The sequence below is a fragment of the Aotus nancymaae genome, unplaced genomic scaffold (assembly GCF_030222135.1).
Source record: "Aotus nancymaae isolate 86718 unplaced genomic scaffold, 86718_ANA_hifiasm-v0.15.2.pri h1tg000036l, whole genome shotgun sequence".
NCBI lineage: Eukaryota > Metazoa > Chordata > Mammalia > Primates > Aotidae > Aotus > Aotus nancymaae.
In genome coordinates, this window is record NW_026988450.1 from 51,169,668 (window position 1) to 51,183,352 (window position 13,685).

Genomic DNA, 13,685 nt, shown 5'->3' on the forward strand with positions numbered 1-13,685 from the left:
TAGTAATATAGGAATCATATGCAAGTTTTTTTTTTTTTCACTTTCTGGAGCTTCAGTGGTTCTTTTGTCTGATGGCCCTGGCTGACCACCAATTCTAATGCATTTACTAAACCAACCTCAGATAACTTTTTTTTTTTGAGATGGAGTCTCGCTCTGTTACCCAGGCTGGAGTGCAGTGGTGCAGTCTCGGCTCACTGCAACCTCCACCTCCGGAGTTCAAGCGATTCTCCTGCCTCAGCCTCCCAAGTAGCTGGGATTACAGGTGCCTGCCGCCACTCCTAGCTAATGTTTTTTATAGTTTTATTAGAGATGGGGTTTCACCATGTTGGCCAGGGTAGTCTCAAACTCCTGACCTTGTGATCCGCCCACCTCAGCCTCCCAAAGTGCTAGGATTACAGGCGTGAGCCCCCCTGCCACCCGACCTTTTTTTTTTTTTTTAATTTCACTTGGCTGGGCACAGTGGCTTGCTCCTATAATCCTAGCACTTTGGATGGCCAAGGTGGGCGAATTGCTTGAGGTCAGGAGTCGGAAACCAGCCTGGCCAACATGGTGAAACCCCATCTCTACTAAAAATACAAAATAATTAGCCATGCATGGTGGCAGGCACCTGTACTCTTAGCTACTTGGGAGACTAGGCAGGAGAATTACTTGAACCCAGAAGGTGGAGCTTGAAGTGAGCCAAGATTGTGCCACTGCACTCCAGCCTGGGTGACAGAACAAGACTCTTTGTCTCAAAAAATTTAAATAATAATAAAAAATAAATTAATTAACTTCTTGCCTTGGAACTTCAGAGAACTTTTAAAGGAATCCTGATAATATTGGTGGTACTTAAGTCTCATATATTTTTAATATTTTCAGTAGTGCATTCTCCTTATCACTGAGATAATAAAAAAATCCTATTCAACTACATGTCTTCTAAACCTGCTTTTTAGTGTTTTACTACTTTTTTAGTGGACAAACAGAAGCATTTAATCTTAGGCTCCCAAATCAGATCAAAACTAGATCTACCGCTTAACTAGTTATGTGACACAAACATTCCCACATAAAATTTATTTACTCTCTTCAAGACTCAATTTCTTACCCATAAAATTAGGGTGATAATGCATTCTACCAAACATCGTTATAAAGATGGAGACCAATGCCCAGGAGACAGAATTAGTCAACAAATATTAGGTATTGTTATTAATGTTACTTTATTTATCTACAGTCTTGAGTAAAATTAGTTCAGCAAGTTATAGCCAAAATTACAAATGTCATCTATATATTTTTATTACACATGAAAATTTAAATTTTCTGCCACATACAACAATCAGCTCTGTGAAACGGACAAAGCACATAAGGAGGCTGCTATTTTATGGATGAAGTAATCTGACAGCAAGTTAATGACAGTGTTGGAATTCTTCCTATTATATCACAAGGCAGGATTTCTGACACTTCTATTATATCAGAAAATATAATACTCTGAATTAGTGCATTTCTAAAAATCTGTATGCTGGAACAAGTTGTCCTTAATAAATAATATATTACAAAAACTTTTACTGTCTTACCTCTAGGCAGTTTCTATCCACTGTAACCTCCATTAAACATTTCCCACTACTGGCAGATGAAGAATAAAGACCCTGACTTGGACGGCCAAAAAGATCCTCTTTTCTAGCATTTGGCTGGAATTTTAACAGAAATATTCTAGTTACATTGAATACTTAAAGAAAAAAATTAGAAAAAAACCTTAAGACTAATTTGTTTAATTCACCTGCAGCAGATGTGGCTGATCAGCCAAGGGGATGGCTTCAGCCAGAGGTACTTCAAATGGATTTGGGGGTATACACCCAAGGAATGTCATGGAGTCTGAACGTCGGAAAAACGGATGGTTTTGGCCAGTTTCTGCAGGAAGAGAGTCATCATCCTTATCATTCAAAGTAGCACCTAAACATAAAAAGATAAAATTTTTGTTTCTTAGGAAAATTATTTAATTACTAAATTTGGATAACAGACCTCTAATCTGCTCAATCCAAAATTCCTATTAACCTCTTTTATAAAATTGTAATGCCACTCAAAAACAAGTTAATAGTCCAAAATTTTGTTATTTTTTCAAAGTAAATATGACAGTTTAATATGGTTACAATGGTTAAGTTTTATATTACGTGCAAATTTTATGTTATGTGTATGTTACAATAAAAAATGCAAAATAAAGATCAGCATTTAACAATATTGTGCCCTTTTGTATTAGACAGAGGTTTCCTATATCCTCCTCTTTATCTCCTGAGATACCCACCACCCAAATACAGTTAGATTAATGAGTATATTCAGGACCCAACTCACTGACAACTCCAGAGGAGATGATCAGGAGCTGAAATCTGAGCATTTGCTAAGCAGAGAGTAACGTCTGAGCAACTTACATATCTCAACAGTAAGTCAGCACACTAGCACCAACTCTCCTTAATGGAATAAAACTTTGGCAGTGCCTTGTTTGCATATAAATAGCAGTAAGCTATGGCTGGGTTCTCAAGAAGTAGCAATTAGGTCAATTGTCTTTCTATAGGCCTAATAAAAGTACTAGTTGATAATAAGAAACTGGAAAATGCATTATTTGGCACCAGCTGAAATAAATGAAACCCACAAATAAACTTCACTAGACTCAGAAGTGTTGTGGTATTAAAACTTTTGGAGAAAAGTCTGGAGTTGGGATATTTTCTCTTTTCATTGCATTAATTGCTAGAGTTCTAATATCTGGAAGTTATAACTGGTAATTCTCATTTTCTTGGCTAAATCTATTTTGCATCAATATTAAAGGTTTTGCTAAGATTTTATTAAATGTAATAAGAGTACATTAAGAGTAAAGGTAAACATAAAACTAAGACAAATACAAGAAGAGATAGATTTTAAAAATACTGTTGGAAAGTTTATAACATTTCTTTAATACATCCTTAGTTTTAAAATGTATAATGCAAGAATGTGTAATCAAAAATGGACAGAAAATGTAAGAAATGAGACATAGAGAAGAAAAGAGAAATTCCCACCCAGACAGAAAATAATGAAGTTAAAAAGCTTGAAGGGGAACTACTGAGGCAGCCATTTCTTGGATTAGCAGATTTTCTGTGCACTAACTTTGATTGGTGTCATCATCATTTTCATGTTCTGAATCTTCATTATCAATACCCAGTTCCAAGAGTTCTCGCGTCCTTTAAAAAGACAAGTGAGTCATTTAAACCAAGTATTTGTATAATATGAACTGGAGCAAAAGTCAGGGGAAATAGAAGCAAAAACTCACTAAAAAGATCACTAACGTATCTAATCAATTTCAAACATTTCAGTATAGTTTCAGAATCTGGGAAATGGTAGAGTGAACAGGTTTATGTACTATTATTACAAAATGGACTCAATAGAAGAAAAAGCAAATCACCCAAGAAATAATGAGTGCCTACACAAACTCTAACAGAAAACATGGGCTGGGCACGGTAACTCATGCCTATAATCCCAATATTTTGGGAGGCTAAGGCAGGAGGATCACTTGAGGCCAGGAGTTCAAGGCCAGCCAGGGCATCATGAGACACTGTCTCTTCAAACCATTAAGAAATTAGCCAGGCATGGTGGCATATGCCTTTAGGCCCTATCTACTGGAAAAACTAAGGCAGGAGGATCACTTGAACCCAAGAGTTCAAGGTTGCAGTGAGCTTTGATTGCATCATATTCCAGCCTGGGAAACAGAGTGAGACCCTGTTTCTTTTATTAAAAAAAAGAGCGGGGGAGGGCCAGGCGCTGTGGCTCATGCCTGTAATCCCAACGCTTTGGGAGGCCAAGGCAAGTGGATCATCTGAGGTTGGGAGTTTGAGATCAGCCTGATCAACATGGTGAAACCCCATTTCTACTAAAAATACAAAATGAGCCGGGCATGGTGGCACATGACTGTAATCCTAGCTACTTGGGAGGCTGAGGCAGGAGAATCGCTTGAACCCAGGAGGTGGAGGTTGTGGTGAGCCAAGATCACGCCATTGTACTCCAGCCTGGGCAACAAGATAGCTAACTCTGTCACACACACACAAAAAAGAAAAAAAAAAAAAAGGAAAAAATGAAAAGATAGAATAATCAGATTAAACTATCTCAAGCATGAAGTTTAACTGGATTCTTAGGTTTCCCATTTTAAGTGAAGAGTGGCAATGTGAAAGGTTGGCTAAACTTTACTTTCCTACGTGAAATGGTCGTGTACTATGTCTCTTTTGCAATGCTATTCTCCTTACCCCCAAATCTGACAATGTACTAAAGGAGATCATACCAAGCAAGTATTTCTTAAATCAACCTCATGGCAAGCATGGATACCTTTTGCGTTCTAGTTGAGGTGTATCCAATGTTGTCTGCTGATTCATTGCCTTAATCCAGTATATAAGGGCTTGAAAAACATACGCCACATGCTTCAAAGAGCAAACATCCAAAACTGGAAGAACATCAGAATGCTCATCATTATGAGACCGCATTAGAGACAGAGCATAATTTAGGAAGTCTCCTCGTGCAGACATCATTCCTTGACGGGCGCTAAGCAAGGTGGCACGTCTATAAGAACATAAAAAAAATGTTTATTGGAAGAACAACACAAATATGAAATTTACTACTATCATACATATGCAAAATTAGGAGCTGAGAATATTCATAAATAGAAAGTAATTAAGCCTGTCACTCAGCTTTAGAAATATAACCACTGTGCATGATTTACAGTCTTATACTTTGTATAGAAAAGGAATTCCAATATCCTTTGGAATGGCAAAAGGAACTCCTTCCCTGTAGACAGTGATTCTCCATCTTTAGCGTCCTTCAAAATCACCTGGAGGGCTTATTAAAACAGACCACTGGCCTAATCCCCAGAGTTTTAGTAGGTCTGGGGTAAAGCCCCCAAATTTGCATTTCTAAATAGCTCTTAGGTGAGGTTGATGGTGCTGTTGTAGGGATCATACTTTGAGAATCACTTTACTAAAATGACACCAAAAGCACAAGCAACACAAGAAAACAGATAGCCTGGGCAATAAATATGGTGAAACTATGTCTCTCTTAAAGATACAAAAATTAGCTGGGTGTGGTGGCAGGCGCCTGTAATTCCAGCTACTTAGGAGGCTAAGGCAAAACTGCTTGAACCTGGGAGGTGGAGGGTGCAATGAGCCAGGATCATACCACTGCATTCCAGCCTGGGCAACAGACTGAGACTCTGTCTCAAAAATCAAAAGAAAGAAACCCAGATATAACTGGACTTTATGAAAATTAAAATTGTACTTTCAAGCATACCATCAAGAAAGTGAAAAGATATTCCAGAGAATGGGACAAAATCTTCCCAAATTACGTATTTGATAATGGGCTTATATGCAGGATAAAGAACTCATACACCTCGATTTTAAAAGACAAGCCAATTTAAAATATGGGCGAGGCCAGGCATGGTGGCTCATGTGTGTAATCCCAGCATTTTGGGAGGCCAAGGTGGATGGATCACTTGAGGTCAGGAGTTTAAGACCAGCCTGGCCAACATGATGAAACCCTGTCTCTATTAAAAGTACCAAAAAATTAGCTAGGCGTGGTGACGGGTGCCTGTAATACCAGCTACTCCGGAGGCTGAGGCAGGAGAATCACTTGAGCCCGGGAGGCAGAGGCTGCAGTGACCCAAGATCACACCTTTGCATTCCAGCCTGGGCAATAAGAACGAAACTCAGTCTAAGGATCCAAATACACATTTCTCCAAAGAAGATATATGAACGGCCAGTTAGCACATGAAAAGATGTTCAGCATCATTGACCATTAGGGAAATGCAAATCAAAGCCACAATGAGATACTAGGTCACACCCACTGGGATGGTTGTAACAAAAGACAAATAATAACAAGTGCTGGTGAAGATGTGGAAAAACAAAAACTCTCATACATACACTGCTAATGGAATGTTTTCCTCTTTGGAAAACAGTATTGCCAGTTCTTCAAAGGGTTACAAATAGAGTTACTGTGTGACTCAACAATTCCATAACCAGGTATATATTCAAGACAACTGAAAACACACATCTACACAAAAATCTATATACAAAAGTTCATAGGAGCACTATGTATAACAGTGGAAAGGTGGAAACAATGTCCAACTGATGAATGGATAAACAAAATATAGTATACTCATACCATGAAATATTACTCAGAAATGAAAAAGAATCAAGTACTGATGTATGCTACTTCATACATCTATATGAACCTGAAAATCATTATGCTAAGTTAAAAAACCCAGTCACAAAAGACCACATACTGTATAATTCCATTTACATAAAATATCCAGAATCCACTGAGAGGGAAAAAAGATTAATGGTTGCTTAGGGAGGAGAAGGAGGGGAACATGAAGAATGACTGCTAACAGGTTTCCTGTAGACAGGATTAAAACATTCCAAAATTCATTGTGATGAAGGTTATATAGGACTAAAAAACTATGGAACTAGACACTTTAAATGGGTAAATTATATGAAATATGTGAATCATTACATTAAAGCTGACAGAGAGAAAGGAGAGAGAACACTGCCACCAATCAAGACCTGTTATCAGAATTCTGTGTTCTCTGGGATAAGAACTACAGCCTAACAAAGATAAGGCTTTTGTCTCTTTGTGAAGCAGGCTTTCTAGGATAGGAAAGCTGCTACCTCTCAAATCTCTATCTCTAGTACAGTTATCTTTGCCAAACACTCAATGCTGTATACTTGATATTTCTACCAAATTTTTTTGCCCGGTTCTCACATACATGTTCAAAAGCAAGTTTGTCCATTACACTATCCTAGGTTTTTCTCTTTAATTTTCCTATTAGTTATTCAGAATCAAGGTCTAAATATAAACGATGCCCCCTCCTACTTAATCCCTCAACAAGGCCCTAAATTCTGTTTATGATTTCAGTGCTTATCACCCCTCCTTTTGGTCATCACTGCCCTACTTTAGTAACTATTACCTCTGCCTATCACTGTCTTGCTTTCCAAGTAATCTCCTAGACCCTTGTCTTTCCTCACTGTATGATCCACCCACAGTTAACAAAAGTATTTATCCTGAGGCAGAGCTAGAACCAAATCCTTGGATTTTGCCTTTAGGTATGAAGCACTTTTACTACATTACTGTTGTTGCTCTTATGTTCAGTGTTTGCGCTGATACCTACTCCTGAAAAAGATCACTTTATAACTGAATAAAAAGAACATAACAAAAACATAGATACATATTTTAATTATAACTCAACAGGATAGGGGAGGCAGAAAAAAAGAAATGTGAATTGAGAAATGAAAGAGCAGCACTGGTAATCACACATACTTTCCCCCTCCTGAGTACAAAGTACATCTATATCCAATCATAGTCAAATTAACTTTCTAAGAGGAGTGGGGGGTGGGGCGCGGTCTTGGGGATGAGACAAAGACATAGACTAACAACTTCAAAAATGAAAAGTCTTTAGTATCAGATTCCTATGATGTAAATGGATTCTTAAAAATAGCTTGGAGAGCCGGGCATGGTGGCTCACACCTAGGCCAAGATGGGTGGATCACCTGAGGTCAGGAGTTTGAGACTAGCCTGGTCAACATGGTGAAACCTCATCTCTACCGAAAATACAAAAACTAGCCAGGCATGGTGGCGGGCGCCTGTAATCCCAGCTACTCAGGAGGCTGAGGCAAGAGAATTGCTTGAAACCAGGAGGCAGAGGTTGCAGTGAGCCGAGATTGCGCCACTGCACTCCAGCCTAGGGGACAAGAGTGAAACTCTGTCTTGGGGGGGAAAAAATAGCTTGCATGATAACCAGCCTATTATGCTTCAACAATTTAAGTAATGCAAGCAAGTCATTTCTTTCTCACAATAAGATGAGGTCTTACATAATAGCAATTAAAAAGCTTTAAACTTCCAGGATATAGAGGTTCTCTATCTAAATACGTAAGTATAGATACTCCTCGAGTGAAGATGTGGTTATGTCCTGATAAACTCATCGTAAGTCTAAATGTATTTAATACTCCCAAAAAAAAGTCAAAAAAGATTATAAGGTGGGGATCCATTGTAAGTTAGGGATGTTCCGTATATACTAAGAATTTCATACCGTCTGCCTTCAAGTGTTCGTAAGCTAGCTTCTTCTCGCGCAGTCATCCTCTCTCTTCTCGCTGAATTCTGAGAAGCGTGAAGAGGATGATTTGGATGCCCAGGATCACCAGCAGATGCTAATGCAGAACCATAACGTAATTGAGCTTCAGTAGAATCCATAATACTGACCATCCAGTTCCAAGTGGGAATAAGCTTTTCTTCTACATAGTTCTATGAAGACCAAACTAAAATAGTTAAAACTATTCAAATAGAACTAAATTCGATATAGCAGCAGTATATCAACATTTAAACGTTTAACATTTAATTCCCCTAATACTGGAATTCTCAGAATTGACAGCCAAAAAAATATACTGGAATGAGAAACTTCACAGTGGGTTCATACCTGTAAGTTTACTGCATCTTGGTAAGTCAATTTCACAGCTGCTGGAATCTGAGAGTATACTAGGTGATTATACTTAGGAATAAGGCCCATCAAGTCCGAGATTTGTCTAATGACAATGCTGTAAGCCCTGGCTAAACTGCTTGCAGATGTTAGGTAGCTGCTGGCGTTGCTAGCCTCCAAAGCAGCTGCTGCAGCTGCGGCACTTGTACTGATGGTACCACTCCGGCGTAAGTTTGAAGGATCAATATAAATCAAACCCGCTGAACTTGCTATAAGGAAAAAAGGACAACCACAATGAGCTAACGTCAAGCGCTAATTGTGCTTCTCTCGCATTGTACATACTTATGTAAATCTAAATGGTCAATTGTGGTAGCGGAGTCAAAAACTTTGCCTAAACCACACTATTTTGGGGAGAGGGGTATTGAGAGGACAAGAATTAATATAAAGTTCTCAACCAGGGGAAATCTGATCCCCACACCACCACCCTACCCTGCCAAAGGGGGTATACATTTGGCAGTATCTGCAGATATTTTTGGTTATCACAACTGTGGGAGCCAAGGGGAGGGGAAGAAGGCTGAGATGGGTTTTATTGGCATCTATTGGGTGTAGGCTAAGAATGCTGCTTAACATTCCACAATGCATAAGATAGTCTTCCACAGTTATCCAGCCCAAAGCTGCAATAATGCAAAGACTGGGAAACCCTGCTATTATCATAAGCGCCTCATTTTTATATTTGAAACTCAATAAAACAACGAGGAACTGTCAAAACTAATTTGCTCCCTAGATAAGCATGCATAATTTAAAAAATCTATTTAAGTATTCTTAGGAATACCAAGTTTTCAGACTTGCCTGCTGGTGTAGATGTACTGGAAGGGGCTGTACTCGCTGCTCGCTGATGCTGGGTGTTGCGGACAGCCCACTGCATTGAACGGGGAGCTTGGGCAGCACCATTGGCATGAGAGCTATTTGTGGTTCTTTCTAATGGTTCATCGAGCATAAAGGTCTCCTGTTCTATGTCATCACTCTGACTACTACTGCTATCAGAATCACTTGAGTCATTTGATTGAGAATCATCTTCAGAAAAGAAGGCAGGAACACTGCTTGCTCCTAAAATTTTTATTTTTAAAACCAAAAACATTGTTTTTGTTAATAATAATTACAATGTACCCTCCTCATTCAGGAAAGCATACATATTAAACAGAATGCCAGATTGTATTCAATAATCCACAAAACTCACCACTAAAATAGTTTTTATTAGAAAATAACTTTTGGTTGAGTGTGGTGGCACATGCCTATAATTCCAACAACTGAGGAGGCTGAGGTAGGATGACTGCTGGAGCTCAGGAGCTCAAGACCAGTCTGGGCAACACAGCAAGATCACATCTCTTTAAAAAAAAAAAAAAATTAGCCCGATGTGGTGGCTTGCACCTGTAGTCCCAGCTACTCAGGAGGCTGAGGTAGGAACTCAGGAGTTCAAGGCTGCAAAGAGCTCTGACTGCACCACTGGAATATCCAGCCTAAGTGACAGAGTGATACCCAATTCAAAAAAACAAAAAGAAAGAAAAGAAAATCAAAACCTTTTAAATGAACTTTAAAATCCATTCATTATTTAATAGCCAGAAAAGCTGGGGTAAGAATTATTAAAATAATACTTTCTTTACTAATATCCAGAGAACAAAGATGAAGTTATAAAAATGCTTAGCCACCCTTGTATATATCACACAAAGCATGAACCAATCCATGCTGCATACTCACACAGCCTTAGCATAACCAAGAAAGTTGTCGGGATAAGGTGACATACCTGCTTCTGAACCAGCAGTTGCTGCAGTGACAACACTTCTGCGCCCACTAGCATTATCTTGGTTGCTATGGTTACTTTCACTATCACTTTCTGTTTCAGCTGCTGCTAGTAAGTCCAGCTCCATATCACTCCCTAAAAAATATATTTAAATAAGAAAAAAGCACAAACTACTATGATTTAAAACAGGGTCTGTTATGCCAGAATATCATAAGGGTGGGAACTAAGAAGCCATGGTGGGTGGGAGTTGGGGAGAAGAGGAATGGTGTGAGAGAGAAGGGATAACTACAATAAAAATAAGTAACTACTCAACCTTTGAAGAATGACTAGGGAAATTATGGTAGTCAACAGACTATCACAACAGGGCAGTGCAGGGGAGGACTGAAAGTAAATATACAAATCATTGCACCTAGGTGTAATTAAGGGTGATTTATTTTCCTTTTCTCTTATTTCCAAATGTTTCATAATGCGACTACAATTTTTTTTAAAAAGTCTTTTAGGAAAGTGACTTAAACAAAAAGGAAAAAGGGAAATCATTTTATATATGTATTTATATAGCTCCTAAAATTTTGAAACAGATGCTACAGAAACGCTTGGCAGAAACTAAGTTGACCATTTCACTATACATTCAAAAGAGGTTTCTCTGTTTTAAAAGTACCTGATTTACTCATACAGAGTAATTTCTCAAATAACCTGCATACCGTCTTCATCATGCTCATCATGTTGTCCCTCTGCCTCAGCATTTTCTTCCCCATGTTCTTCCTGTTCATCATGATGATCCTCTTCTCCAGCCACACCCTCCACCACCTCAACCTAAATCCAGAATCTTATTTGTAGACAATCAAAGTACATAACAAACCTGTATCTCTACCAGTGTTCCCCCAAAGAAACTAGTTAAGTAAAATGCAAAGATCCCTAACTACAGAGAATTCTAAATCATATACACCAAGCAGTCTTGAAAATCTTCATTTGTTAGTGACAATTTGCTGTCAGAAATTATATCCACAGGTCCCAAAGTTTATTACTGAACATACAAAACACTCAAATTAGAAGTTTAAAAATTATACTGGAGGCAGGGAGGAGAGTTAAATTTTTATATACTGTGGCCATGATAAAATTTACTTCATAAATATATAGTATCCTCTTTCAAATGCATTGCACAAAACTACTAAATTTTTCTAACATTAAGAGTATCTTGGCCGGGTGTGATGGCTCACACCTGTAATCCCAACACTTTTGGAGGCAGATCATGAGGTCAGGAGTTCGAGACCAGCCTGATCAAATGGTGAAACCCCATCTCTACTAAAAATACAAAAATCAGCCAGGCGTGGGGCTGCACACCTGTAATCCCAGCTACTCAGGAGGCTGAGGCAGGACAATCACTTGGACCCAGGAGGCGGAGGTTGCTGTGAGCCAAGATCACGCCACTGCACTCTAGCCTGGGTGACAGAGTGAGACTCTGTCTTAAAAAAAAAAAAAAAAGAATATCTTTGCTGTTAACAAAGAGTATCTTCACTCTCAATCCTTAGGTAAAGACAAGTTTGTGTCCAATTTCCTAAAATCCAGTAAGTCACAAATTATTAAAATAATTTTACTATGTAAAACCACAAATGAGAATATACAACAAACATCTACAAACTGGATGCAAACGCATATAATAATCTCAAGCTACTATTAATATAGCTTCTAGTGACTACTCTTCCTTTCCCACAAAATAAAAGCTTTTTTAATCTACCACAATTAAAACAGTTAAAACCACCTCTTCCACATCTGCTGAAACAATATCATCCTGTTCTTCATCTCTGCCCCGAACAGGCTGTGACTGGCTGATGCGCCTCTGCTGTGGATTCCTGATGATGTAGGATGACTGAGACTGACTGGAGCTGTAAACAATCAGGAACTTGTGAGTATACTGCTGCCACAGTTCAGATAGGCAACACATACTTTTATTTAACTCATTTATTACATGTGAGACACTTGCTAGGATCTGATTTTAAATCTGGGAATTCTTAGAAACCATCAATACTTATCTATAGTAAATCAGAAAACATAAATCTCAGAATATGCTTTTTCTTTTAAAGTCATTTCAAATCCGTGTTTATGCACATATTTGTATGAGTCCATCCCATTGAAAAATTCTACAGGGAGATTTTTCCTCCTCCACCAGCAGTTCTCAGTTTCCAAAGGCTCTGATAGCATCATTTGTGCATTAACATAAAGTGTTTAATGCAAGTGATCTAACCTTTAAGAGATCCGATATGATTTCTACTTTGCATGAGCTTCTTAACTAATGATTTGCTGATGTGTGTGGGGAAAAACATCAGTTCAAAAGTATGATTTTAAGACAGAGTCATAACCAAAGGCAAAGTGGCAAAAGTTTCACTTCCCTGAACACCTGACTTGGAAACAACCAAGAAAAGACAGTTGACTGGATTATAAAAGGAAAGGGAGAACCAGAAAATAGCTTAAAATGCAGACCAGAGATCTGAAATTGGTGGCTAAATAACCATGTCACCTATTATTTATAGATTAAGAAATGGGAGGGTAAAAAGATGCTGAAGTCAAAAGACCTTTAAGTGATTGCACTGATGGGTTCTTTCCTAACCTCAGTTGCTATGAGAAATAAGAAGCCAATTATACCTTAGAGTCAACTGAAACACCATGCCTTCAAACAAACAGATTAAAGGTCTCAATATGGTGTTCAACACTAGAACTATAAGTAACTGGTAAAACAGAGATCATGAATTACAAGAGTGGGAAAGGCTAACAGAAAATCTATAGAAATAAAAAAGGGTATTTCCAACCACTAAAGAGATTTCAATATTAAAACATAAAAGTTAGCACTGTGTGAAGCCATAACTAATGAATATTTCTTTTTTTAAAACAAACATCCTGGCACAAACACCCACAAAAACTATAGTCCCCTCAAAGTGGTTACTTTAAGAAGTTATGCATTTAATATGTAGAATACTACCAATGCAGGCTGGGTATAGTGGCTGATGCCTGTAATCCCAATGCCTTGGGAGGCTGAGGTGGGAGGATTGCTTGAGGACAGGAATTTAAGATCAACCTGGGCAACACAGCAAGACCCAATCTCTACATACCATTTTTTAAAAGTTATTTAAAAATACCAATACATAAAACACATTACAGTTGAACATCCCTTACCTGAATGGCTGGGACCAGAAGTGTTTTGATTTTTTTTTTTTAATTTTTTTGGAGTATCTGCATTACATACATTTATCAACTGAGCATCTTCAATCCCGAAATCCAAAATGATCCAATAAACATTTCCTCTGAGCCTCATGTTGGTGCTCAGAAAGTTTGAAGTTTTGCAGCATACTCAACCTGTGTAACTCCCCAATTACCTGTGTGTCTTCAACTTTCTTCCCAACAGACTTGCTGGCACAATGAATCACAACAGTCCTGAAAACCTAGTCT

General features: G+C 38.3%; 1 protein-coding gene across 8 annotated transcripts in view; it reads right to left on the reverse strand.

Annotated features, from left to right (window-relative positions):
- Nucleotides 1-13,685, reverse strand: part of UBR5 (ubiquitin protein ligase E3 component n-recognin 5) — a 155,230-nt gene that overhangs the window by 22,618 nt on the left and 118,927 nt on the right. For 7 of the 8 annotated variants that reach the window (XM_021675740.2, XM_021675739.2, XM_021675742.2 and 4 more), the window contains exons 35-44: nucleotides 12,004-12,127; nucleotides 10,946-11,057; nucleotides 10,248-10,379; nucleotides 9,296-9,553; nucleotides 8,447-8,715; nucleotides 8,063-8,274; nucleotides 4,315-4,545; nucleotides 3,106-3,179; nucleotides 1,751-1,923; nucleotides 1,548-1,661 (exon numbers count right to left, since the gene is read on the reverse strand). In XM_021675740.2, coding sequence (XP_021531415.1) covers nucleotides 1,548-1,661; nucleotides 1,751-1,923; nucleotides 3,106-3,179; nucleotides 4,315-4,545; nucleotides 8,063-8,274; nucleotides 8,447-8,715; nucleotides 9,296-9,553; nucleotides 10,248-10,379; nucleotides 10,946-11,057; nucleotides 12,004-12,127 — 1,699 coding nt within the window. The remainder of the gene's footprint in view (nucleotides 1-1,547; nucleotides 1,662-1,750; nucleotides 1,924-3,105; nucleotides 3,180-4,314; nucleotides 4,546-8,062; nucleotides 8,275-8,446; nucleotides 8,716-9,295; nucleotides 9,554-10,247; nucleotides 10,380-10,945; nucleotides 11,058-12,003; nucleotides 12,128-13,685) is intronic. The other variant, XM_064384466.1, reaches the window with a different exon arrangement.